The sequence below is a fragment of the Phocoena phocoena genome, chromosome X (genome assembly GCF_963924675.1).
Source record: "Phocoena phocoena chromosome X, mPhoPho1.1, whole genome shotgun sequence".
Lineage (NCBI taxonomy): Eukaryota > Metazoa > Chordata > Mammalia > Artiodactyla > Phocoenidae > Phocoena > Phocoena phocoena.
This window is the reverse complement of record NC_089240.1, coordinates 112,630,825-112,658,429: the sequence shown is the minus strand read 5'-3', so window position 1 is coordinate 112,658,429 and position 27,605 is coordinate 112,630,825. Positions and strand designations below refer to the sequence as shown.

Here is a 27,605-nt window from a genome sequence, read left to right as displayed (position 1 = left end):
AGAGCCTCACAAGCTGAGAAAGTAGCAAGCTGAGAGTAGAAAGATTGCCAAGTGTTTGAAAGGGTTTAGGGTTTCATCTGAAGAGCAGCTGCACCCCACCACGCCTGTGCTCAGATACACCGAACACCAGTGAGGCGGTGTGTTGGAAATCGCCCCGGGTGCAGTGACGCCGAACCTCATGTGAGAGGGCACGGCTGCCATCCACGCCTTGTCACATCCGCCCCGAGTTACTGACCTGGGTTTCCTGGCAGTCAGTGACTAAGACCAAAGCGCAAGGACAAGACCCTTCCCTGAGCACTGTGGATCATCACACGATAAAGATGGGGGGGGGGGCAGGGGCTTCCCTGGTGGCGCAGTGGTTGAGAGTCCGCCTGCCGATGCAGGGGACACGGGTTCGTGCCCCGGTCCGGGAAGATCCCACATACCGCGGAGCGGCTGGGCCCGTGAGCCGTGGCTGCTGAGCCTGCGCGTCTGGAGCCTGTGCTCCGCGGCGGGAGAGGCCACAAGAGTGAGAGGCCCGCGTACCGCAAAAAAAAAAAAAAAAGATGGGGGTGGAGGGAGAGAGAGAGGGGGCATGGGGGGGTGATGTGAAAGCATGAGAGGTTAACTTAGGTTCCAGAGCAGTGCTTCTCCAGAGAAAAGTCTAATATTTATGGTTTGCTCAGATAACAAAAACTAACATGCTTGTAGAGCACGTTAAGGTTTACAAATCACATTTATATATCTTATCTCTCTTGAGAAGTAGGACTTTGGTTCTAAATAACCAAGTATTGTCTGCTCACGGGCAGAGCAGTGAAGGTCTGTGGATCAGGTGCTGCCCTTGCTCAGAATCCCCACAGCACTGGCTTCTTGCCTCTCCTGTGGCATTTACCACACTCTAACTTGGATACGGCTATTTTTGTACCCATCTGGTCTTCCTGACAGGAGAGCTCCTTGAAGCCAATGACTGAGTTTTCCTCCCCTCCGTACCCACCACAGCACCTGGCCCAGCGTCTGGCAAACAACAGGCGCCCACCGTGTACGCATTGCTGCTCCTCCTGAGACCTCTACCAGTGTCGGCCTCCTGCAAGACGGAGAGCGCCTCGAGGGCAGGCTCCATGTCTTCTTCTGTATCCCCAGTGCCTGGCCTGCACGGTTCTCAGGACATCAGTAAATGGTCCTAGTGCTCAACAAGTAATTGATGAATTTAATTACATCGCACTAACCACACGTAACACGAACCCTTCCGTCCAGCTGTCGCTGCCACATGCACCGCTCATCCGCTTCAGGGGGTTATTGGTGGTAACACATTTAAACTGAAGTGTTTTAGAAGGACTCAGGTAATTGTAACAAAGATAAGGACCCAGAATTTGATATATTTTCAACCCTATTTTCCCCCCAAAGAGTACTCTGGAAGTGGCAAGGGTGAGAAGAGGTTTTAGGGAAAGAGGAAAAAGTAGTGAGGTAAACAAGGCAGGCTGAGAGAGACTGGTGGTGAAGAATGCTGCCTAAGTGTGTATTCGGGGCCCTCCACCCTCCACATGCCTGCTTGCCCGCCTGCCTGGGGCCTGAGAAAGGTGAAGCCCCCTGCCCCCCAAAAAAGAAATCAAATTGAAAAGGAGGCCTCCTAAACTTGGTCTTAGGCTTAATACTAAGGAAAAAAAGATTTGAGGATTACTTACCTTGTTGTTAGTCAAAAAGGGGCTTCGGATTTCTCCCCTGGGTGACCTAAGCTGTAAGCTGTCTCTATAGCCCTCTGTTAGTACTTCTTCCATTTGTGAGGAAATTATAGTGACTGCAGAAGCTCTGCCTTACTTCCCCTAATCTCTTGGCAGAGAAATTAAAAAGACAACAAATTGCTGTTGGGCTGGAATTCTGCATGACACAGGGGGAATTGATTGGGACAAATCAATTGAAGAAAACAATCTCTATTTGAGGAGAATGCATCTTTAATCATGGTAATCCCTTTAGTAAATTGCTTTCTCTGGTGACATGGCAATACCTAATTACAGTTTGCTCATTTTGATTTTCCCTTTACCGTGTTGCTTGCTGCTAATGCAGTTGTGGATTTGCAGGCTGAGCGGTGAACTTATTAGTGGCATTAAAATCTCAGCCAAGTGGGTCTCAGGACCAAAATGTCGCCACTTTTAGAAGTGAATGAGAAGTCACAGAACAATTATACTTCTTTGGCACTTCTTCAGAAGACCTATTTTCCATCCCCTTAATAATTTGGATTCTCTTCTCTGAGAAGTGTTCTCAATATCCTCCGAAAATTGTGAAAATAAAAATGGAATACAATAGTAAAATGGGTATAACCAAAGACCATACTGACAGCTTATGTACTAGGATTTGCTCCACAATCCAATTTATGTAGTTTAGCGTAACATTAGTTTCCTTGATGAAAAGAAACTCTACTGCCAAATCATGTTCAGCAGTGGGTCATTGTGACTCCCAGGTCTTCTGTGGCAGTTGTGCCCAGCCAGATCTGTCATAACTTGGAAGTGCATACTTTGTTTTAAATGAATGTCAGTTTTAAAAATAGCTGTTGCAATAGGGTGATAACATGATGATTTTTTTCCCCAAAGATGCCTTAATAGCATCCTATGTCTTTGATATCCTCTACATCATCTTTATTTTTTATATATAGATTTATTTTATTTATTGGCTGTGTTGGGTCTTTGTTGCTGCGTGTGGGCTTTCTCTAGTTGCGGCGAGCGGGGCCTAGTCTTCGTTGCGGTGTGCGGGCTTCTCATTGCAGTGGCTTCTCTGGTTGTGGAGCACAGGCTGTAGGCACAAGGGCTTCAGTAGTTGTGGCTCGCGGGCTCTAGAGCGCAGGCTCAGTAGTTGTGATGCACGGGCTTAGTTGCTCCGCGGCACGTGGGATCTTCTCGGACCAGGGCTCGAACCCGTGTCCCCTGCATTGGCAGGCGGATTCTCAACCACTGCGCCACCAGGGAAGTCCCTACATCATCTTTTTAAGAAAAAATACATTCATCTCCTTACTCTCAAAATCTTCTCCAACCAAGCTTTCCCAACTTCTGTCCTACTGTCCTGCAACTTACCTCCCATGCAGCCTCCATTCCTACATGCCAGGGTTATTCTAGGAATATACCTGAAAGAAATACACCATGTATTCAGAGGTGTATATCAGAGGACGTTCACTGCAGCATCCTTTGTGCCAGGGAGAAATTAAAGACAAACTAAATGCCTATCAGTGAGAAAATGGCTAATAGTGCCCTTATATTCATTCATACTGTGGAATTTCTTGCAGTGATTAAAAGGAATGAGGCAGTCTACATGTATTAACATGCAAAGATTTCCAAGACCTTGTAGCATATGCATATGCATAGAAAATACATTTACCAGTAATTACCTCTGGGGAGTTGTGGAACGGGGCATGTTGAAAAGGGGGCTTTCTTTTTTTTTTTTTTTTAACTCTATACACTCAGCTATTGTTTGAAGCTTTAGCTTCAAGAATGTATTCATGTGTTGAGTAGTTTAAAAATTAACAAAATAAAAGCATTCTATCCACTGTGCGGAGGATGGTTTGCATGAAGGAGGAGACAAGGGAAGCTGGGAGCCCAGGGGAGAGACCCCAGAGGATGTAAGCTAAGCAGCAGTAGGAGCAAAATATTAAGGAAACAGAATTCATGGGATGTGAGAATTAATTAGACCTGGAGGATGAAAAAGGAGGAGGAATCTAGGGTGACTTGTGGGTTTCTGGGTTGGGCAACTGGTTGGCTAGTAGAGGCCTTTACTGAACCGGGTTGGGGGCAGGGCGGCAGGGGCCCACCGGAGGAAGAGCAGCTAAAGGAATCGAAATGCTATGTTGTTTGTGGCTTGTTGAGTCTGAGTCGCCTGAGGGACATCCAGGTAGAAATGGCCAGGAGCAGTTAGATCTCCAGAGATGTCTGAGCAAGACATAGATTTGGGACTCCTTGGTGATAGGTAAAACCAGGGCCATGGATGAGAGCGTTCAAGACTTGTCAAGTGAGAAGAGTGGAGGGTCAAAGAAGAATGAGAGAACACCCACCTTTAAGAAAAACAGCCCACACAGCAGCCTGAGAACGATTAGAGGAGGGACCCGGGAGGAAGTAGTGTCAGAAAGTAAGGGGAACACCAAGTTTTAAGACAGAGAGTAGCCAACAGTATTGGATGCTGCAGAGAGCTCAGGATGAGAAGCTAAAAAGAAGCCATGGAGGGATTAACTGTAAACTGGCATGAGGGAGCTCACTGGGTAAAGCTCAATGGCTGATAAAAATGTTCTAAAATTGAATTATGATGGTTGCACACCTCGCTAAATTTACTAAAATTCATTGAAGTGTACACTTGAAGTTTACTTGAAATGGGTGAGGTGGTATGTACTCAATAAAGTTGTTTAAAAAGTTGAAATGAGGACAAAAAAGAATCTATTGGAATTTAGTTTGCAGCAAGCTCTGATTCCAAGCAAAACTTTCCAGCCTAACCTCTTCTTCCTAATTGGTTGGGAAAAGCCCCATGAAATAAAGACAGGAAATGCGCATTACTGATGTCACATCCTGATCTTTGCCCCACTCTCTTGCAATATCAAAGACTACTTTACGTGTTTGATTTGCTTTTCACCAAGCAATAAATATTACCACCCTATTCCCTGTCTTCCTTTGGATAATTGCAGTATACTTGCTGTGTTTATTATTTATTCTTATTTATGTATTTATTTATTTTTAGCATATATTTCCAGTTTAGGGTGCCAGGCTATAAGGCCCCAGTTCTGATCTGTTTTTGTTGTTCTTAAGTGCATTTTAGTGTGTTTAAACGTGCCCTCTTTATTGGCCCTGCAAGGCCTTCACTCCGAAATCTCATTCATTTTCTGATACCTCTATTATGCTCATTAGGCTGATGCCTTGTTCTCAGTCATTTCCCTTCTTAAATTGACTTGGCCAATGAGACGCATTTGTCTTAGTTAACAGGCACATTTGCCATATTCTGTAGACAGTTAAAAGCAATATGGAAAACTTCCACCCCTTCTTAGTTATAAGGAACTGGGACTGCCGTTGCCCCTATTTTTTTTTCAATAAATTTATTTATTTTTGGCTGCGTTGGGTCTTCGTTGCTACACGCAGGCTTTCTCTAGTTGCAGCGAGTGGGGGCTACTCTTCGTTGCGGTGCACAGGCTTCTCATTGCGGTGGCTTCTCTTGTTGCGGAGCACGGGCTCTAGGTGCACGGGCTTCAGTAGTTGTGGCGCGCGGGCTCTAGAGCACAGGCTCAGTAGTTGTGGCGCACGGGCTCAGTTGCTCCGAGGCATGTGGGATCTTCCCAGACCAGGGATCGAACCCATGACCCCTACATTGGCAGGTGGATTCTTAACCACTGCACCACCTATTTATTATTAATTTTTTTTAATTGAAGTATAGTTGATTTACAATGCTGTATTAGTTTCAGATATACAGCAAAGTGATTCAATTTTATACACACACACACACACACACACACACATATACGTATATTCTTTTTCAGATTCTTTTCCATTATGGTTTATCACAGGATATTGAATATAGTTCCCTGTGCTATACAGTAGGTCCCTGTTGGTTATCTGTTTTATAGGTAGTAGTGTGTATATGTTAATCCCAAACTCCTAATTTATCCCTCCTCTCCCCTTCCCCCTTTGGTAACCATAAATTTGTTTTTTATGTCTGTGGTTGACCCTATTTAATTAAAGTGTTTATTTCTTGCCAATTGCATCTTCTTTTTATTTTGGCTCAATATCTTCCTGCTGCTTTTTATCCTCCTTTTTAGTGATCTGGCTGCCACTCTTTGTAGTAGAATTTTCCTTTTTCCGTTTTACATCTTTTTAGCTATGGGTTTGGGCCACTTGGCATCTTTTCACCTTTCCTGGTCTCGCTTTGGGCCTGCCTACTTTGTCCTTATACCACAGAGCTATTTGTATGAGGATCATCCAGCTTTTTATCCTCAGTTGCCTTCCCCTTGGGTCCTTCCAGCTTATGTCCTAATCATGTTTCCCAAATGAAATTTTTCCATCTGATGCCTCTTCTTTTCTTCCTCTGGATCATGAGTAATAGCATAATGTGGCTGCACTGAACAAGGTGTCTACCACCTGTGAATTACTGATAATTGCTTCCTATTGATAGGAAAACAATTACCATGGAAACAATTCCCGAGTTGGTTGCTCTGTCTTCTATATAGGCAGTATCCTCTTATGTCCATCCCATACCATGTATGCACATTTCATATTGCCTGATAAATAGTCACATTATTTCTGAGACTTAGCCCCTACCTTAGTAAGTGGGACAGATTTTGTGGTTCTTTCTCCCCACCCCAGGCAAGTCAGTAGTTGCTCCCTTAAAATTATGTCTCGGTTGATAACTCTTTGGCAAACTTAAAGCCCTCTTCTCTAAGCTAGTCATGGTCTCCAAAAGACACTGATCCCTTTCTTTGAGAGAGAATCCAAAGCAGTCTCTTTAGATTCCTCTCCAGACAGTGTCTGTGTCAAAAGGAGGAATGCAAAGGTCACTTGAACCCTGTCCCTTTACCCTTCATTTCTGCCGTGAGACCTCTAAAGACCTGAATGAAATCCTAGAATCTCAGGGTTGGAAGGGTCATCAGAAGCTATTTACCTTCACCCCCTCATTCGATGTTTGAATCCCTTCACCAGTATCTCTACCAAATGGCTGTCCAAACTCATGGACCACCTCCAGAGACAGATCTCACTGCCTAGGTGCAGCCTACGCAATTGTCAGATTGCACTAATTATTAGAAAGTTCTTTATCTCTTTTAAGCCCAAATCGTTTTCCCCTTAAAAGAATGACAGAGCTGAGAAACAGCAGTACTAAAATGGCATGGCTATGGAGCAAGAAGAATCTGAGATGAGAAAGAGAGAAGGAAAATAACAAAGGGGCTCCAATAAAGATGTTTAAAAATAAAATAAAAATAACAAAGGGGGCATGCGCAGTGCAGGGGATCCAGCAGTGCCAGACAAGGAGGTCGGTGGAGCGAGGGGGGGCAAATGAGGGAGTCTGAGCTGAGAAGCAGGAATGGTGCTGATGGGTAAACAGGAAGGCAATGGAAATGCTGATGGGAGATTAAGGAAGGAGATACTAGAACCTCTTCTAAAACAAATGGAACCCAGGTTAGAGGTTTAAATCAAAGTGCAGAGGAACAGAAAAGCATCTTTAACATTCAGAATCCATCAGAGGAGTCCAGCCTTGCCCTTTGCCTAAGGATATGGAAAAGATCACTGTGGAGACAGGAGAGAACGTTTAGTAGAAAAACAACTAGACAGAGAGAAGGGAATAATTGGACACAGGAAATGAGTTTAAAGAGCAATGGAAAGAAAAAGAAGTGAACAGAGAAATGGAAAAGGGGGGAAATAAAAACACAGAACTTTTAGGTTAAAGAATTGTATTTATTCCCATGAGAGCGCGTAATTGTATTTTCCTGGCAGTCATCCCACAGACCTCTACAAGGGGAAAGGGGCGCCAGCACGTGCAACTGAAAGCATTGAAGTCTTACTGCTTTGTACTTATTACAGCCAAGCAAGGGACTTCATTAGTGAAGCTATATTTTGATATTGCAGAGACAGGCACTGAAATGCCAATCACCAGCAGCCCCTACACGTGGGAATCGGTGGCAATGGAAAGGACAGGGTGTGGCCCAGGGGTGCGTACATTGTGAGGCAAAGGAGAGCGTCAAAGGTATGGGAACCCAATCCTGATGGTTCGAAGTGAGAAATAAATGGAACCTACTCACGAGAAATCCTGTTTCCTGCACAGCGTGGCACACAAAATGCTGGCATGTATCCCCTGCTTACATAGTAAGGCATCGAGTTCCAGGCAGCAAAAGGGAGTAAGAAAATAACCTTGTAAGGGCTTCCCTGGTGGCACAGTGGTTAAGGATTCGCCTGCCAATGCAGGGGACACGGGTTCGAGTCCTGGTCCGGGAAGATCCCACATGCTGCGGACCAACTAAGCCCCTGTGCCACAATTACTGAGCCTGTGCTCCAGAGCCTGCAAGCCACAACTACTGAGCCCACGTGTCACAACTACTGAAGCCCGCGCACCTAGAGCCCACGCTCCGCAACAAGAGAAGCCACCGCAATGAGAAGCCCGTGCACCACGACGAAGAGCAGCCCCTGCTCACTGCAACTAGAGAAAGCCCGCGCGCAGCAACGAAGACCCAACGCAGCCAAAAATAAATAAGAAATACATTTATCGAAAGAAAATAACCTTGTAGATTCCACCCACACTGCGTGCAGTGAATTGATGCTGTGGGTGATGAGAACTGCCTATTTTCAGAGAGCTTTGGCATATAGAGGTCAGGGTTTGAGCCCTGCCATTTGCTTCCTGTACCACCTCCACCATCGGCCCCGCCTGCATCTTGTCTTCATCATAGCTCAGTGGGACTCCTTCCCCTAAGGAAATCATCAGTTTATGAAGATAGACTCCTTGGGAAGGGTATCTACGAAGGAGGTAGCCCTTCACCTTCATATTCTCTGTAGACTGGGGATATGTGTTCATTTGTGTGGCCACTGATTCATGCATTCATTCATTCAGTTTTTCAGTGCCTGTGCTAGCCAAGTACTGCATGGGAGCTACAGAGAGGAGTAAGACTTGTCTCTTTCTTTGAAGGGGCTCCCAGTCTAGCTGAGTGACTAACTCTGCTATGCTGCAGACTGAAGTTAGTGCTATGATAGCAGTACAATCCCATTGATAATCACGGAGGGAAGTGATTCGTCTGGGCTGGGGTAAGAAGGGAAGGAAGGCTTCCTGGAAGAAGTGTCATGTAAGTTGAAGCCTAAGAGAGAGATACCAATCCAGCCTGAGGGAACAGCATGAAGAAAGACATGGGAACCTCAAAGTACTTGTCATTTTCAGCAAATGACAAATGGGATGGTGTGACAACAGTATATGGTACTTGGAGAAATATGTGGGCAGTTGAAACTGGAAAGCAAGACAAGTTGAGATGGAGGAGCTCGTGAATGCCATGCTAAGGAATTAGGACTTGATCCCACATGCAGTAGGGAGCCATCAAGGATTTTGAGAAAGAGAGGAATTTAATTCAACATGGGATTGAGAAAGAGAGTACTATCTTATGCCTGCTGTCATGGAATAGAACATTCTTTCTTCCCGGACAGCAGTGGGCCATTGGAGAGGAATGGGTATCATATCTAGCTGGGGCATTGAGAACTGTGGCAGATGGGAAGTACGTGGGGAGAGAGAGGCTGAGGGAGAGAGGAGAAATGGTCACAGTCCAAAGACAGAGGAGGTGGTACCTGTGGGAATGTGAGAATGGCAGCTTACTGACAGTCCAGATCCAAAGATGGGAAGGAAGGAGGAGGGAGCCAGGATGACAATGTGTTCTTCCAAGTAAATTGAGGGGAAAATAGCCTCAATTCCCCAAATCCCATTGATGATGAGGGAGGCATTTCACAACTGGAGAGGTTTTAGGGAACAGATTTAGATGGAACAACTTAGAGAGGCTTTTTATCTTTCATTTATGAGGACACCTGCCTGCTGTTGATTTCTGGCCTGTGATGTTCCCACACCCAGGCTGAGTGTTTTCAGGGACTTGTGCCATTTTGACCAATTGGCTGTTGTACTGGTAACTTTCCTTTGCTGTTGGACATCGCAAGCATTTTAGGTCTCAGGTACATTTTTTGTAAGGTCCACCATGGCTGATTAAAAATGGAAGATGACCAGACTTTGGGTTTTCCCATTCAAGTATATCGAAAGCCCTGCCTAAAATACTATCAAAGAGCTTTTCAGTAAGCATTTTGGAGCCTGGGCTCCAGGAGACTATAAGGCTACTCCCTCACTCTCCTGACCGCCCCCCGCCCCACAGCAATTTGATTTGGCTACAAAACGTGACATTTTGTGTTCTCCTTCTACATCCTCCAAGCCCAATGACTGCATACCTCTGTAGCTGCGTCATGCTTGAAATGTACATTATAAACAGAACTCTGTGAATCTGAACCATTAATTTTTTTAAAGTAATGAGGACAGAGCGTATTCACTGCTTCATTGATTTTCTTAAAATGCATTTTCAGCTGAGCATCATTTGCATGACTCAGGAAAGCAAATGTAAGTCTCCTGAGGTTGTATATAGATTTCTCTTAAAATAGCCTCAGACTAAAACCCGTGACAAAAATTGCCTTCTCCTTTCATTCCCAATTGAGGAGCCATATTTGCAATTCTAAGGTAGTGCTCAAATATCCATTTTAATTCATTTGGACAACGTGACTTTCAAAGCACCGAAGGAGTACCATTTGGGGCTTGATGCTTTGGTATCAGGTACATTCACGCAGCCCTCTACAAAGTAAAATGCCAGAGGAGCGATGCACTCACACTCCCCTTAGGAACTAGGATGCACCCCAAATCTTTTGGTTTCTGTGGTTTTTTAATCATGGTAAAATATATATAACAAAACATTTGTCATTTTAACCGCTACGGATACAGCTCGCTGGCATTAATTACACTTACAATGTGTGTGCAGCCACTATTGCCAAAATTTGCCTAGTCTGCCTATTTATATTTTATGTAAATGGCATCATATGACATGTGGTATTTAGCGACTGGCTTCTTTCACTTAGCATCATGTTTTTGAAGTTCATATACCTTGTACATGTAGGAATGTACTTCATTCCTTTCTATGACTGAAAACATTTCATTGTATGGATAGACCACATTTTGTTTATCCATTCATCCATTGATGGACACTTGGGTTGCTTCCACCTTTTGGCTGCTGTGAATAATCTGCTATAAACATCGGTATACTGGTATCTGGTGTCTCATACAGGTTGTTAATGCATCAGAGATAACAATATAGCATTTCCAAAGGCCGTCTTGAGTTGGAACTCTGGAGGCACCTTCTGGTGAAGCTTGGTTGTACAGGTGTTGTGACACTGATAGCACTGCCACGAAACCCCAGCACAGTTAGGATGGCAGCGCTTCACTGCCACTGTCACTCACTGTCAAACTTCTCCGAAGGCTAAACGGTATTCAGTGAATCCACATCAGCTCCCACTCTCTTCTCAACTCAGTACTATCTGGTTTTTGACCTAAACACCCAACTGAAACTTCTCTCAAAAATCTCCTGTAACCTTCTAGTTGACACTTTCAGTAGCTTCTTCTCAATCCTTACTTTCCTTGACCTCTCTATAACATTCCACCATGCTTCTCCTCCTCTCTTTAAAGTGTTCTCTTCCCTTGCCTTTTATCTATTTATTTGTTTCTTTCTTTCTTTTTGGCTGTGTTGGGCCTCCATTGCTGCACGCGGGCTTTCTCTAGTTGCGGCGAGCGGGGGCTGCTCTTTGTTGCGGTGTCCGGGCTTCTCATTGCGGTGGCTTCTCTTGTTGCCGAGCACGGGCTCTAGAGCACACGGGCTTCGGTAGTTGTGGCTCGCGGGCTCAGTAGTTGTGGCTCACGGGCTCTAGAGCGCAGGCTCAGTAGTTGTGGCACATGGGCTTAGTCGCTCCGTGGCATGTGGGATCTTCCCGGACCAGGGCTCAAACCCGTGTCCCCTGCATCGGCAGGCGGATCCTTAACCACTGCGCCACCAGGGAAGTCCTTCCCTTGCCTTCTTGAAGCCTGTTCTCTTCATCTTCTCCCCTGGGCCTGGCTGAACAGTGTCTCAGTCACCAGCTGCTTGTATTCCACTGACTCTCAAACCCATTACTTCCCATGGGAATCAGGTAAACCCCCCCACCACCACCTCCTGTGGGAAGGGAAGGCTTTGAGGAACTGTGATTCCTGTGGAGCTGTTAGGTAGCCTCAGGTGAGAAGGATCTGTAGCCATGAGAGTAATAGTCGTGACACTCCTGTGGAAGGTGATGATAATTCTAGGACTGGTGGCGGAAGGCCAGTACCACACCACCCGCTCATACTGTCACTTTCCAGGATGGAGCTGTTCTGTTTCTGGGAAGATGACCTGACTCATTATGTACCTAAACAAGCATAGTAGTGGCCCACATCATAATAAGATTCTACAGTAAAATGATCTGATTTCCAAAGGGATTACGTGGTATTTTTTTATTGTTCCTTTCTCAATGGCGGGACGCAATAGTGAAGCATAGTTAGTGGCTGAATCTCCTGGACACCATTTTGTATTAGACACTAAGCAGTCTGAGCCCCAGTTAAGGGCAATTACCATGGCGTTCCCCTCTTGACAAGGAAGTTGTCATCGAAAAAGATACCTTAAGTCACTAATCAGGACTATGTGAGTCAAAATGCCCAGCTTTGGTAGTGTACCAAGCCCAGGTGACTCAAGTGTCCCAACAGTGCTTGTAAGACCTTTCCACCTAAGTACCCCATACAGGCAGTGAAGAGTGGGAATGAACACCTGTTCCTGAGGATCTGGGACATAACCTCAAGGTCCTAGTAAACAGGAAATATCTTAGGAAGTCTTCGGTGAGTTTGCACGTAGCGCACTTTTGCTCCATCATACAGCCTTGCATGTTTCAGTATCAAATAGTGTGCTTTTGCCCTAAATCCCAGGGAAGAAGCATGCCGTGGCTTCACGCACCCACAGCCCACTGCAGTGTAACCTGAAGGTACACCCACCCCAGACGGAGAAACAGAGCCTATAGGAAGAGAGGCCACGCCTATACTAGTGGCAAAATCAACTGTATTCTTTCAACATCCCAGCATTGTAACTGAGGGTATTTGCAGGCTGGAATTAGCTGTAAGAAATGAAGTGGGCATCTCATTGCACCAGCCCTTTTCCAGGAGAGGCGATTGGATTATTCCCAGAATTTACAGTCATTTAGCTGGCAGAATTGGCAGCTCACTTGTCAAGAAGGCATGTTGTGAAATGGGCCCTAAAAGGAGTCCCATTAGACCAATTAAAACCAGAGGCCTCAAGTGTGCCATTTCCCCCTCGTCTGATCTATGAAGAAGAAAATCTAGACTCCCGCAGACCTGAGGCTCATTAACAAAGTCACTTTCCTCTGCTTTCAAGTCCAAGTAGTCATTTCACACCTGAAAGTTCAGAAAGGTTGACAGGGCGGAGGCGGGGTGAGGGTGGGGGATTGACGTGGCAGGAAGGAAGGTTGTGTCGAGGGGAGGACACGGGAACCGAGATCTATTGGGGATTCAGAAGCAAATGGTGGGGCCCAAAGGCTTCTGTGGGAAGGGGCAGCAGAGTGAGCAGTAGTGTAATGAACACGATTTCTAGTGCTTTCCCCAACTTCAGCCTCTGGGGTCTGCCAGGCAGTGTACTGAAGGTTTCGCACGTTCATGTCCTGCGGGCCAAGTGTGCACAGCAAATAGAAAACGCAGGGAGAGCAGTATTGCTCTGTTGCCGTATTAGGGCCGGATTGAAGCCATCTGCTGGTGCAGGCTTGGCAAGCAGCAGCGTTCGGTCCGCTGGTAGTGTGACGGCAGCTCTTCTTCCAGGCCGCCCCGTGGAGTTGGCCCGCTGGTGTGGGTAAGGCCCCTGTAGCAGCGCCTTGCCCTGCTCGATGCCCACGCCATCAGAGGGCGAGCATTAGAATCCTATTACATGCTCAAGACCCCGGTGGCTCTGTAAGGGCCCAAAGGCTCGTCTCACTGGCTGACAGATTTTCCCTGGCTGCCTATGTAGCCCAGGCCCAGCAACTTCTCCCCCAAAGCTTGGTGTGTACTGCCTTTAGTAGACGTTATTATGCCAGGGTTTAAAGAAAACAAAAACAGTCCGGTGTGGATTTATTTATTGCCAGGGTCTCTTATCCACAATTAGACCGCTTAAGAAGAAAGTGGATTCAGAACTTGGTAGATGGTGATCAGCAGAAAGACTCACATCATAAGGGGAGCAGCTGACTGCCTCTCCCTGCTCATAGGTGCTCTGGTGGGGGCAGCCCCCTTGGCTGCTGTGGGTAGAGGAATGACCGCAGCCTGAGCTCCCCACTGGGCCCCAAGAGCCTTGGAATCAGAGAGGGACAAAACTACCGACAGAAGGAAATTTAGAGTTCATCTAGTCCAATACACCGATTTAGCAAAATGGGGGTGAGGGAAATGACTTGCCAGGGGTGAAGCAGTAACTCAGTGACTGAGCCTGGCCTGGAACCCAGGCCTCCAGACCCCCAGGAGGTGCCCTCTTCCTTAGGAACTCTCCTAGGAGACTGAACAACTTGGTGGGGGGCGCTCCCCACTGAGTGCTTCCTCCGATGCAGAAAAACTTTTCCACACGAAGTGCAGACCTTAATGACTGGCGATCATTTAAAGGGATTATCTATTCTGCAACACAAAGGACATAAGAGCAAAATGGGAGTCAGGGCTGAGTGTATAATTAGTACAGATTGTTGGGTCTAACCCACTGGGTGTAGTTAAACTGATTACAAATAGAAACAGATTTTTGGATTTAGCGTGAAAATTTCCTTGCTGGCCCAAAAGGTTCTCACTGACGTTCAGCTGAAAGACAAAAGCCGATTTATGTGTGTTTTACAATATGTACCTAACCAAACAAAGATATATTCTGGAAAATCACTGATAAACATAAAAATATGAGTGATTTAAGGGTATGGTTTGTGGTTATTCCCATAAGGCATCTGGTTCGTAGCAAAATGAGAAGGTTTTGGTTTGGTGTGGATTTAGCTTCTTCATAGGTTTTTAAATTTTCTTTTAATATTTGCTACTGGCTGATCCCCAGATACTGTTCCCACAGGCTTCTTGTTTTTCCCCAAGACAACATGTCTGACAAGTCTCTCCCGCCCACTTAGGGCTGTCCTCCAAACTGTTAACACTGATTTCTGAAAAACACAAAACAGATTATGTGGATTCCTTATTTAAAAACCTTGCAGTGGCTCCCTATTGCCCACAGGAGAAAGTCTTAGTATTCCTAATCCACCATGATTTGGCCCTTACTTACTTGTCCTTCCTGCCCTACCTTTTATCACCCACCAGGCAACACACACACACACACACACACACACACACACACGCCACAACGATGTGAACTCTACATTCCTTCCCTCCGTAGAGGCTACTTGCTCCTATTGAGTATGCCCTATCGACATTCGCAGATATTAATGATTTTTCTCAAGCTGAACCCTCTGCCTGAAATGCATAACCATCTCATTCAGCCCTGCTATATAGTTCCACCCATCCTTCATGGTGCAGGTTATGGCCCAATTGTCCCAAGAAGCCTTCCCAGAACCTTCTTTTATTTGGAATTTTTCTCTCTCCCTTCTGTCACCCTGGTGTTTCACTTGTGCCTTTATCCGAACCCTTTCTGCTTTCTGCCAACTGTCTCGTTGGTTTGTCTATTGGTGTGTTTTCCTTACCAGACTGTGGGATTCTTGAAGGCAGACACTAAGTCTTTCTCCAAGCTTCTAGCTCAATGCTTGGGCCATAGTAGACTACTGTTAAGTTTTTTGAATTAAATTGGATTATATTTCTCCCGTCCAGGAATGTCCATAGTTACCTTTAACCAAAACCCCAGTTCCTCTGTGTCCCATAGTGCTTCCTTGTCATGCTAAGCTGTCCCCTTCATCTCTAATCTCCGTGATGGTGGCCCAGGCCCAGAGTGTGTCTTTGCTGGAACTCCCATCAGTATCAGCCACAGGAACCCAGCTATAGGGTTGGGTGATAAAACTTTGCTGCTGCTGAGTGGGAAGCCTTGGGAAACCTGTAGCCGCAGCGTACGAAGCACTAGAAGGTATTCTTCTGAATATTCCTTGGGTCTTTTGGAGGTAGAAGACTTGGCCCAGCTTTGTGCCAGCGGTGCATGATGGCCTTGGCCATCATTGCTGATTGCTTCAGGTAAACAGGACTGATATAATGCCCATTTGGGGTCCCCAAACCTAGAGCTCTTTTCAGTATTTCACAAAGCTTAATAAAGCTACTTAATCAAGTTTGTGATCAGTTCTATGTGGAAACACTGACTTCTCTCATGTTTTTTTTTTTTACATCTTTATTGGAGTGTAATTGCTTTACAATAGAGTGTTAGTTTCTGCTTTATAACACAGTGAATCAGTTATACATATGTTCCCATCTCTCTTCCCTCTTGCGTCTCCCTCCCTCCCACCCTCCCTATCCCACCCCTCCAGGCGGTCACAAAGCACCGAGCTGATTTCCCTGTGCTATGCGGCTGCTTCCCACTAGCTATCTACCTTACATTTGGTAGTATATATATGGCCATGCCTCTCTCTCGCTTTGTCACAGCTTACCCTTCCCCCCTCCGCATATCCTCAAGTCTGTTCTCTAGTAGGTCTGTGTCTTTATTCCTGTCTTACCCCTAGGTTCTTCATGACATTTTTTCCCTTAAATTCCATATATATGTGTTAGCATACGGTATTTGTTTTTCTCTTTCTGACTTACTTCACTCTGTATGACAGACTCTAGGTCTATCCACCTCATTACAAATAGCTCAATTTCGTTTCTTTTTATGGCTGAGTAATATTCCATTGTATAGATGTGCCACATCTTCTTTATCCATTCATCTGATCATGGACAATTAGGTTGTTTCCATCTCCGGGCGATTGTAAATAGAGCTGCAATGAATATTTTGGTACATGACTCTTTTTGAATTACGGTTTTCTCAGGATATATGCCCAGTAGTGGGATTGCTGGGTCATATGGTAGTTCTATTTGTAGTTTTTTAAGGAACCTCCATACTGTTCTCCATAGTGGCTGTACCAATTCACATTCTCACCAGCAGTGCAAGAGTGTTCCCTTTTCTCCACACCCTCTCCAGCATTTATTGTTTCTAGATTTTTTGATGATGGCCATTCTGACTGGTGTGAGATGATATCTCATCGTAGTCTTGATTTGCACTTCTCTAATGATTAATGATGTTGAGCATTCTTTCATGTGTTTGTTGGCAGTCTGTATATCTTCTTTGGAGAAATGTCTATTTAGGTCTTCTGCCCATTTTTGAATTGGGTTGTTTTTTTGTTATTGAGCTGCTTGTAAATTTTGGAGATTATTCCTTTGTCAGTGGCTTCATTTGCAAATATTTTCGCCCATTCTGAGGGCTGTCTTTTGGTCTTGTTTATGGTTTCCTTTGCTGTGCAAAAGCTTTGCAGTTTCATTAGGTCCCATTTGTTTATTTTTGTTTTTATTTCCATTTCTCTAGGAGGTGGGTCAAAAAGGATCTTGCTGTGATTTATGTCTTACAGTGTTCTGCCTGTGTTCTCCTCTAAGAGTTTGATAGTCTCTGGCCGTACATTTAGGTCTTTAATCCATTTTGAGTTTATTTTTGTGTACGATGTTAGGGAGTGATCTAATCTCATACTTTTATGTGTACCTGTCCAGTTTTCCCAGCACCACTTATTGAAGAGGATGTCCTTTCTCCACTGTACATTCCTGCCTCCTTTATCAAAGACAAGGTGACCATATGTGCGTGGGTTTATCTCTGGGCTTTCTATCCTGTTCCATTGATCTTTCTGTTTTTGTGCCAGTACCATACTGTCTTGGTTACCGTAGCTTTGTAGTATAGTCTGAAGTCAGGGAGCCTGTTTCCTCCAGCTCCGTTGTTCGTTCTCAAGATTGCTTTGGCGATTCAGGGTCTTTTCAGTTTCCATACAAATTGTGAAATTTTTTGTTCCAGTTCTGTGAAAAATGCCAGTGGTAGTTTGATAGGGATTGCATTGAATCTGTAGATTGCTTTGGGTAGTAGAGTCATTTTCACAATGTTGATTCTTCCAATCCAAGAACATGGTATATCTCTCCATCTCTTTGTATCATCTTTAATTTCTTTCATCAGTGTCTTATAATTTTCTGCATACAGGTCTTTTGTCTCCTTAGGGAGGTTTATTCCTAGATATTTTTTTTTTGCAATGGTAAATGGGAGTTTTCTCTTGATTTTACTTTCAGCTTTTTCATCATTAGTGTATAGGAATGCCAGAGATTTCTGTGCATTAATTTTGTATCCTGCTACCTTACCAAATTCATTGATTAGCTCTAGTAGTTTTCTGGTAGCACCTTTAGGATTCTCTATGTAGAGTATCATGTCATCTGCAAACAGTGACAGCTTTACTTCTTTTCCAATTTGGATTCCTTTTATTTCCTATTCTTCTCTGATTGCTGTGGCTAAAGCTTCCAAAACTATGTTGAATAATAGTGGTGAGAGTGGGCAACCTTGTCTTGTTCCTGATCTTAGTGGAAATGCTTTGTTTTTCACCACTGAGGACGATGTTGGCTGGGGTTTGTCATATATGGCCTTTATTATGTTGAGGAAAGTTCCCTCTATGCCTACTTTCTGCAGGGTTTTTATCATAAATGGGTGTTGAATTTTGTCAAAAGCTTTCTCGGCATCTATTGAGATGATCCTATGATTTTTCTCCTTCAGTTTGTTAATATGGTTTATCACGTTGATTGATTTGCATATATTGAAGAATCCTTGCATTCCTGGAATAAACCCCACTTGATCATGGGGTATGATCCTTTAAATGTGCTGTTGGATTCTGTTTGCTAGTATTTTGTTGAGGATTTTTGTGTCTATGTTCATCAGTGATATTGGCCTGTAGTTTTCTTTCTTTATGACATCCTTGTCTGGTTTTGGTATCAAGGTGATGGTGGCCTCGTCGAATCAATTTGGGAGTGTTCCTCCCTCTGCTATATTTTGGAAGAGTTTGAGAAGGATAGGTGATAGCTCTTCTCTAAATGTTTGACAGAATTCGCCTGTGAAGCCATCTGGTCCTGGGCTTTTGTTTGTTGGAAAATTTTTAATGAGAGTTTCAATTTCAGTGCTTGTGATTGGTCTGTTTGTATTTTCTATTTCTTCCTGATTCAGTCTTGGCAGGTTGTGCATTTCTAAGAATTTGTCCATTTTGTTGGCATAGAGTTGCTTGTAGTAATCTCTCATGATCTTTTGTACTTCTGTAGTGTCAGTTGTTACTTCCTCTTTTTCATTTCTAATTCTATTGATTTGAGTCTTCTCCCTTTTTCCTTGATGAGTGGCTAATGGTTTATGTATTTTGTTTAACTTCTCAAAGAACCAGCTTTTAGTTTTATTGATCTTTGCTATTGTTTCCTTCATTTCTTTTTCATTTATTTCTGATCTGATCTTTATGATTTCTTTCCTTCTGCTAACTTTGGGGTTTTTTTGTTCTTCTTTCTTTAATTGCTTAAGGTGCAAGGTTAGGTTGTTTATTCGAAATGTTTCCTGTTTCTTAACATGGGTTTGTATTGCTATAAACTTCCGTCTTAGAACTGCTTTTGCTGCATCCCATAGGTTTTGGGTGGTCGTGTCTCCATTGTCATTTGTTTCTAGGTATTTTTTATTTCCTCTTTGATTTCTTCAGTGATCACTTCGTTATTAAGTTGTGTATTGTTTAGCCTCCATTTGTTTGTATTTTTTACAGATCTTTTCCTGTAATTGATATCTAGTCTCATAGCGTTGTGGTCGGAAAAGATACTTGATACAATTTCAATTTTCTTAAATTTACCAAGGCTTGATTTGTGACCCAAGATATGATCTGTCCTGGAGAATGTTCCATGAGCACTTGAGAAAAATGTGTATTCTGTTGTTTTTGGATGGAATGGCCTATAAATATCAATTAAGTCCATCTTGTTTAATGTATCATTTAAAGCTTGTGTTTCCTTATTTATTTTCATTTTGGATGATCTGTCCATTGGTGAAAGTGGGGTGTTAAAGTCCCCTACTATGAATGTGTCGAATTCCCCTTTTATGACTGCTAGTATTTGCCTTATGTATTGAGGTGCTCCTATGTTGGGTGCATAAATATTTACAATTGTTATGTCTTCTTGGATCGATCCCTTGATCATTATGTAGTGTCGTCTTTGTCTCTTCTAATATTCTTTATTTTAAAGTCTATTTTATCTGATGTGAGGTGAGAATTGCTACTCCAGCTTTCTTTTGGTTTCCATTTGCATGGAATATCTTTTTCCATCCCCTTACTTTCAGTCTGTGTCTCTAGGTCTGAAGTGGGTCTCTTGTAGACAGCATATATATGGGTCTTGTTTTTGTATCCAGTCAGCCAATCTGTGTCTTTTGGTGGGAGCATTTAGTCCATTTACATTTAAGGTAGTTATCGATATGTATGTTCCTATTCCCATTTTCTAAATTGTTTTGGGTTCGTTATTGTAGGTCTTTTCCTTCTCTTGTGTTTCTTGCCTAGAGAAGTTCCTTTAGCATTTGTTGTAGAGCTGGTTTGGTGGTGCTGAACTCTCTCAGCTTTTGCTTGTCTGTAAAGGTTTTAATTTCTGCATCAAATCTGAATGAGATCCTTGCTGGGTAATCTTGGTTGCAGGTTTTTCTCCTTCATCACTTTAAATGTCCTGCCACTCCCTTCTGGCTTGCAGAGTTTCTGCTGAAAGATCAGCTGTTAACCTTATGGGGATTCCCTTGTGTGTTATTCATTGTTTTCCCCTTGCTGCTTTTAATATGTTTTCTTTGTATTTAGTTTTTGACAGTTTGATTAATATGTGTCTTGTCGTATTTCTCCTTGGATTTATCCTGTATGGGACTCTCTGTGCTTCCTGGACTTGATTAACAATTTCCTTTCCCATATTAGGGAAGTTTTCGACTATAATCTCTTCCAATATTTTCTCAGTCCCTTTCTTTTTCTCTTCTTCTTCTGGGACCCCTATAATTCGAATGTTGGTGTGTTCATTGTTGTCCCAGAGGTCTCTGAGACTGTCCTGAAGTCTCTTCATTCTTTTTTCTTTATTCTGTTCTGCAGTAGTTATTTCCAGTATTTTATCTTCCAGGTCACTTATCCGTCCTTCTGCCTCAGTTATTCTGCTATTGTTTCCTTGTAGAGAATTTTTAATTTCAGTTACTGTTTTGTTCATCATTGTTTGTTTGCCCTTTAGTTCTTCTGGGTCCTTGTTAAACATTTCTTGTATTTTCTCCATTCTATTTCCAAGATTTTTGATCATCTTTACTATCATTACTCTGAATTCTTTTTCAGGGCAACTGCCTATTTCCCCTTCATTTGTTTGGTCTGGTGGCTTTTTGCCTTGCTCCTTTATCTGCTGTGTGTTTCTCTGTCTTCTCATTTTGCTTAACTTACTTTGGGGTCTCCTTTTTGCACGCTGAAGGTTCGTAGTTCCCGTTGTTTTTGGTGTCTGCCCCCAGCGTATAAGGCTGGTTCAGTGGGTTGTGTAAGCTTCCTGGTGGAGGGGACTGGCGCCTGTGTTCTGGTGGTTGAGGCTGGATCTTGTCTTTCTGGTGGGCAGGACCGTATCCGGCCGTGTGTTTCTCGGTGTCTCTGACCTTATTATGATTTCAGGCTGCTGCCCTGTTAATGGGTGGGGTTGTGTTCCTGTCTTGCTAGTTGTTTGGCATGGGGTGTCTAGCACTGGAGCATGTTGGTTATTGAGTGGAGCTGGGTATTAGCATTGAGACGGAGATACCTGGGAGAGCTCTTGCCAATTGGGTGCTAGTGTTGAGATGGAGATCTCTGGGAGATTTTCGCCGTTTGATGTTATGTGGAGCTGGGAGGTCTCTTGTTGACCAGTGTCCTGAAGTCGGCTCTCCCACCTCAGAGGCACAGCACTGACTCCTGGCTGCAGGACCAAGAGCCTTTCATCCACACGGCTCAGTATAAAAGGGAGAAAAAGTAGAAAGAAAGAATTAGTAGAAGAAGAAGAAAGGAAGGAAGAAAAGGAAAGGAAGAAAGGAGGGAGGGAGGGACGGAGGGAGGAAGGAAGGAAAAGAGAAAGAAAAGTAAAATAAAAGAAATTAAAGAATAATTATTAAGAAAAAAAATTAAAAAATAAAACGGATGGACAGAACCCTAGGACAAATGGTGGAAGCAAAGCTATACAGACAAGATCTCATGCTGAAGCATACACATACACACTCACAAAAAGAGGAAAAGGGGAGAAATCATAAATCTTGCTCTCGAAGTCCACCTCCTCAATTTAGGATGATTCGTTTTCTATTCAGGTATTCCACAGATGCAGGGTGCATCAAGTTGATTGTGGAGCTTTAATCCGCTTCTCCTGAGGCTGCTGGGAGAGATTTCTCTTCCTCTTCTTTGTTCTCACAGCTCCCAGGGGCTCAGCTTTGGATTTGGCCCCGCCTCTCATGTAGGTCCCTGGAGGGCGTCTGTTCTTCGCTCAGACAGGACGGAGTTAAAGGAGCCGCTGATTCGGGGGCTCTAGCTCACTCAGGCCGGAGGGAGGGAGGGCTACAGAGTGCGGGGCAAGCCTGCGGCGGCAGAGGCCGGCGTGACGTTGCACCAGCCTGAGGCGCGCCGTGCGTTCTCCCGGGGAAGTTGTCCCTGGATCCCGGGACCCTGCCAGTGGCGGGCTGCACAGGCTCCCGGAAGGGGAGGTGTGTAGAGTGACCTGCGCTCGCACACAGGCTTCTTCGTGGCGGCAGCAGCAGCCTTAGTGTCTCCTGCCCGTCTCTGGGGTCCACACTTTTAGCCGCGGCTCGCGCCCCTTTCTGGAGCTCCTTTAAGCAGCGCTCTTAATCCCCTCTCCTCGCGCACCAGGAAACAAAGAGGCAAGAGAAAGTCTCTTGCGTCTTCGGCAGCTCCAGACCTTTACCTCTCATATGTTTTTTTGATGTATAGTTGATTTATACTGTTGTTAGTTTCTGCTGTACAGCAAAGTGATTCAGTTATACACATATATACATTTTTAAATATTCTTTTCCATTATGGCATATCACAGCATATTGGATATAGTGCCCTGTGCTATACAGTAGACCTTATCGTTTATGCATTCTGTATATAAATAGTTTGCATCTGCTCACCCCAAACTCCCAATCCATCCCTCCACTCATCCCCCTCGTCCTTGGCAACCACAAGTCTGTTCTCTGTCTGCAAGTCTGTTTCTGTTTTGTAGACAGGTTCATTTGTGTCATATTTTAGATTCCACACATATAAGTGATATCATTGGTATTTGTATTTCTCTTTGACTTATTTAGTATGATAATCTCTAGGTCCATCCATGTTGCTACAAACGGCATTACTTCATGTTTTTTAATTAAAAAAAATTTTTCGGGGCTTCCCTGGTGGCGCAGTGGTTGAGAGTCCGCCTGCCGATGCAGGGGACATGGGTTCGTGCCCCGGTCCAGGAAGATCCTACATGCTGCAGAGCAGCTGGGTCCATGAGCCATGGCCGCTGAGCCTGTGTGTCCGGAGCCTGTGCTCCGCAATGGGAGAGGCCACGACAGTGACAGGCCCATATACTGCACAAAAAAAAAAAAAAAAAAAAAAAAAATTTCTTGGAGTACAGTTGATTTACAATGTTGTGTTAGTTTCTGCTGTACACCAGAGGGAATCTGTTATACATATATATACTCTTTCTTAGAGTCTTTTGCCATATAGGCCATTACAGAGTACTGAGTAGAGGTTCCTATGCTATACAGCAGGTCCCTATTAGTTATCTATTTTATATATAGTAGTGTGTATATGTCAATCCCTATCTCCCAAGTTATCCCTCCCCCCTCTCACCCCCGGTAACTATGTTTATTTTCTACATCTGTAACTCTGTTTCTGTTTTGCAGATAAGTTCATTTGTACCCTATTTTTTACATTCCACATATAAGCAATATCATACGATATTTGTCTTTGTCTGACTTAGTATGACAATCTGTAGGTCCATCCATGTTGCTGCAAATGGCATTATTTCATTCTTATTTATGGCTGAGTAATATTCGATTGTATATACGTACCACATCTTCTTTATCCATTCATCTGTCAGTGAACATTTAGGTTGCTTCCATGTCTTAGCTATTGTAAATAGTGCTGCAGTAAACATTGGGGTGCATGTATCTTTTTGAATTATGGTTTTCTCAGGGTATATGCCCAGTAGTGGGATGGCTGGGTCATATGCTAGTTCTATTTTTAGTTTTTTAAGGAACCTCCATCCTGTTCTCCATAGTGGCTGTACCAGTTTACATTCCCACCAACAACGTAGGAGGGTTCCCTTTTCTCCACACCCTCTCCAGCATTTATTGTTTGTAGATTTTTTTGATGATGGCCATTTTGCCCGGTGTGAGGTGATACCTCATTGTAGTTTTAATTTGCATATTAGTGATGTTGAGCATCTTTTCATGGGCTTTTTAAGCATCTGTGTCGTCTTTGGAGAAATGTCCATTTAGATCTTCCACCTATTTTTTGATTGGGTTGTTTGTTTTTTTGGTGTTGAGTTGTATGAGCTGTTTGGATATCTGGGAAATTAAGCCCTTGTCCGTCACATCATTTGCAAATATTTTCTCCCAGTCTGTAGGTTGTCTTTTCGTTTTATTTCACGTGTTCTTTAGTTAGTTATCTTTGGCAGGATATTTTCCTTAATTTTTTTTTTCAAGAAGGAACCCGTTACTAGTTACTGACTGCAGTATACTTGGTATATGTACAAAATTTTTCAGTTTGTTTATGATGAGTCAGCCCTGCATTCAAAGAACACCTGTGCCACTTACCAGCTGTGTAAATACAGGCAAAAGAAGTAACCTGAGCTTGAGCTTCCTCATCAGTAAAATGGGAATTATAATACCTACTTCACAACATTACTGAGAAGGTTCGATTACATGAGATCATGTATATAAAGGGCTTAGCACAGTGCCTGGCACACAGTGAGGACTCAATAATTGGTAGTCATTTTTATAATTTCAAAACATAGGTTCCAAGAGATAGACATAACAAAAGAGGTATTTGGTGGCAATAAGATGAGAAACTACTGGATCTAACATAACTGCTGGGTTTTCCACAACTGCTAGAGTAGACAAAACTGTGTAGTGTTCATGGGTTATTTGAAGAGCAAGGTAAATAGTGGAGGCGCTGAGTGGTCACATTAGTAGATGTTGCTTGCTTAATCCTGATGTTAGGCAAGGGGGATATCTGGAAAATGAATCTGAAGGCGCTGCTGAAAGTGCTCTCATTCAGGTCAGTCCGAAAAATCCTCCTCTTCATTTAAGTTGAGAAGTTGCCATGAGACTGAGACTCAAGGCTGGGCTTTCAACAGATCCAGCCATATGTGGTCTCGACTTTGGTGAAATCTGCTCGGGACCTAAGCCTGCACTATCCTTGCCGACTGACAGCTGACCTCGGCCTGCTCTGTGCGCGCTGCACTGTACCTTTCAGAGAAAGAGGTCTGATTTCCAAGTAGAGCATTGCACTTTTTCTCTTTGAGTTTCTTTGTATCTATTTATTCTGGGGGGAGAGGGAATGGATATTAGTCCACTGATTCACTTTTCCCTCAGTAAGAGGGTTCCCTGGAAATTCTGATTTGCATTATTATCATCAGCACTCACGAAGAAACACCTTCTCAGCTTCAGAAGAGCAAAATGTGGTCAGATTCATATATATTAAAAGTTAGGACATCATTTCCTTGTACGGCGATGAAAAATAAGTATAGTTAGTTAGTAACAAAATAGAAAAATTACTTGTATCAAATGTGATAAGCAAAGGACTCAATAAAATATATATTCAGATTAATAGGGAAAATATCAATACGCATTAGGTAAGAAGGCAAAGGATATGAACTGCTATTCATTGAGAACTAAAACACAGAAAAAGTTCACCTATACTAGTAATCAAATACACTCAAAGAAACTCTGAGATATCATCTTATACAGACTACAGTATCTTTTATTGGTTCCCTCATCATTGCTGGTGGCATTATAAACCGCACTAGCCTTTTGGAAAGTAGTGTTGCGGGCTGTAATCAGATCCTCTGGCTTTCATCACCTTGACCTTGCTGCCTGCTCTAAGGAATGCCAGCCTCACAGCAGCCGTGGTCCTGGGCCCTGCTCTGCACACATCCTGGACCAGCTGAGTCCTTACACTTTCTTCCTGTGACTTACTGTGTGTTTCATCCCCTGTAAGAGGAGCTCTTCCTTCCTCTTCCTGCCTTCCTTCTGCAGAATCCGCTTCCTCTGTGCCTGTTGCTATGCATCTCCGTGTCCCCAAGGGATCTTTCTGGCTCCATTGGCCACAGGACAGTTGGCTGCTGAGGTCGCTCACATCACATCACCTTCACAAGCTACTGAAATAGAAACAAACTTTGGTGACTGAGTCCAGAAAAGCCAAGGGAGTAGATTTGAACTCTAAATCTGGAAAAGCAAATCTAAGAGAAACTGAGCCCTGGGCTAGGACCAGCTGTCTTTAATTTCCTGACAAACCACTACCTACTTAGATTTACCCTCTGGGAGATTTCCGCGTTAGGCCAACCCCAACACCCCAATTTCTTTTCAGAATCATAAGCATATCTCATAAATGGTAGGCAGTCGAAGAAAGAGGACCCTTACACCCCATTAGCCTTTCCTTAGTCTTAAATTCTATGCGTTATATTGGGCTGGCCATAAAGTTCGGGTCTTTCCGCTTACAGAAAAACCCAAACGAACTTTTTGGCCAACCCAATATCCTGTGTGGGTGTGGGTATGTGTGTTAGGGGTGGGCAGTGAAAAGACCGTATAGATAAAAGAAATGTTTCTGAGAAAAATAAAACAACTTCCAATGGCAAACTACCCTATCATCAACGCTAAGGCAAGGCCTCCCAGGGGAAAATCTGAACGGGGTGCAGGGCCCAGGAAAGGTACCCTGGGAGGCTACCACATCCCCTCTCCCACCAACACACATACACACAAGGACACGCATGTAGTCACCCACATGGCACCTTACGTTTGGATACCTGTGAGATCTGGTAAAAATGACCTTCAAGCATGGCCTTGCCAGGTGGGAGATGTGGAAAGGGCCAGTGTGCACTCTGGGCTGTGGGTGGAGCCAAAGGTGGGAGGGGAGCAGCCAGCTCTCTCCCTGTTGGTGGGATCTCTGGCAGGAGCACCACTAGCCATCTTCCTCGGGCGGGCCCCGCACACAACACCCCTGTCGTCTTCCCATCTCCTGGCGGCCTTACCTTCAACGACAGGAAGAAATCAAAGCTGGGGCATCCCAGCAGTGCAGACAAGCGCTTGGGCCGTGAAGAGTGCAAACCTGAGGCTGTTGGTAAGCCTGTATTGAAATTCTTTCCTTTCTTTCGGCAGAACTGGCTTATGATCTGGACGTGGACGATGCTCCTGGAAGCAAGCAACATGTGAATCAGAAGGACAATGAGATAGTTGCCTCTCACAACCTCGGGAATGGCCCTTCCCCCCTGAAGATTCTCACCAGCTTGGCAATCTCCGTGGTGTGCTCTTTCCTTCTGGTGCACTGACTGCCAAGGTCACCGCACACGTGCTGCCCTTCAGCACCCTGTGGTCTCCCTCTATAAAGGGAACCACCTTTTTCTTTTTTTCTATTTTTTTATCTTATATACCTCCTCCAGCCATTAAGTAGAAGACTAACCATGAGTTACGTTTTCGAAAATCAAATGGTATCTTTATGAGGACGGTAAATTTTAGTGGTAGTATAGATTGTCCTTTTGCAATGAAAAAAAAATCAAATCGTGCCAAATTATTTTCCTATGTTTGGCTGCTAGAACATGGTTACCATGTCTTTCTCTCTGTCTTTCCCTTTGCATGGATTTCTTTGGAAAAAAAATAAATGCTCAAATAAAAATGTGTTGGGTTTTTTTTTTGTTTTTTGCGGTACGCAGGCCTCTCCCTGTTGTGGCCTCTCTCGCTGTGGAGCACAGGCTCCTGACACGCAGGCTCAGCAGCCATGGCTCACGGGCCCAGCCGCTCCGCAGCATGTGGGATCTTCCCGGATCGGGGCACGAACCCGTGTCCCCTGCATCGGCAGGCGGACTCTCAACCCCTGCGCCACCAGGGAAGCCCAGCATTGGGTCTTTTT

At 44.1% G+C, this 27,605-nt stretch overlaps 1 protein-coding gene across 4 annotated transcripts in view; it reads left to right on the top strand.

Annotated features, from left to right (window-relative positions):
- The window catches only part of GPC3 (glypican 3), a 446,037-nt gene extending 418,666 nt beyond the window's left edge, over nt 1-27,371 (top strand). For 3 of the 4 annotated variants that reach the window (XM_065900582.1, XM_065900581.1, XM_065900579.1), the window contains one exon: nt 26,858-27,027. In XM_065900582.1, coding sequence (XP_065756654.1) covers nt 26,858-27,027 — 170 coding nt within the window. Of the gene's footprint in view, nt 1-26,857 lie in introns of all 4 variants that reach the window. The other variant, XM_065900580.1, reaches the window with a different exon arrangement.
- Nucleotides 27,372-27,605: the final 234 nt, after the last annotated feature.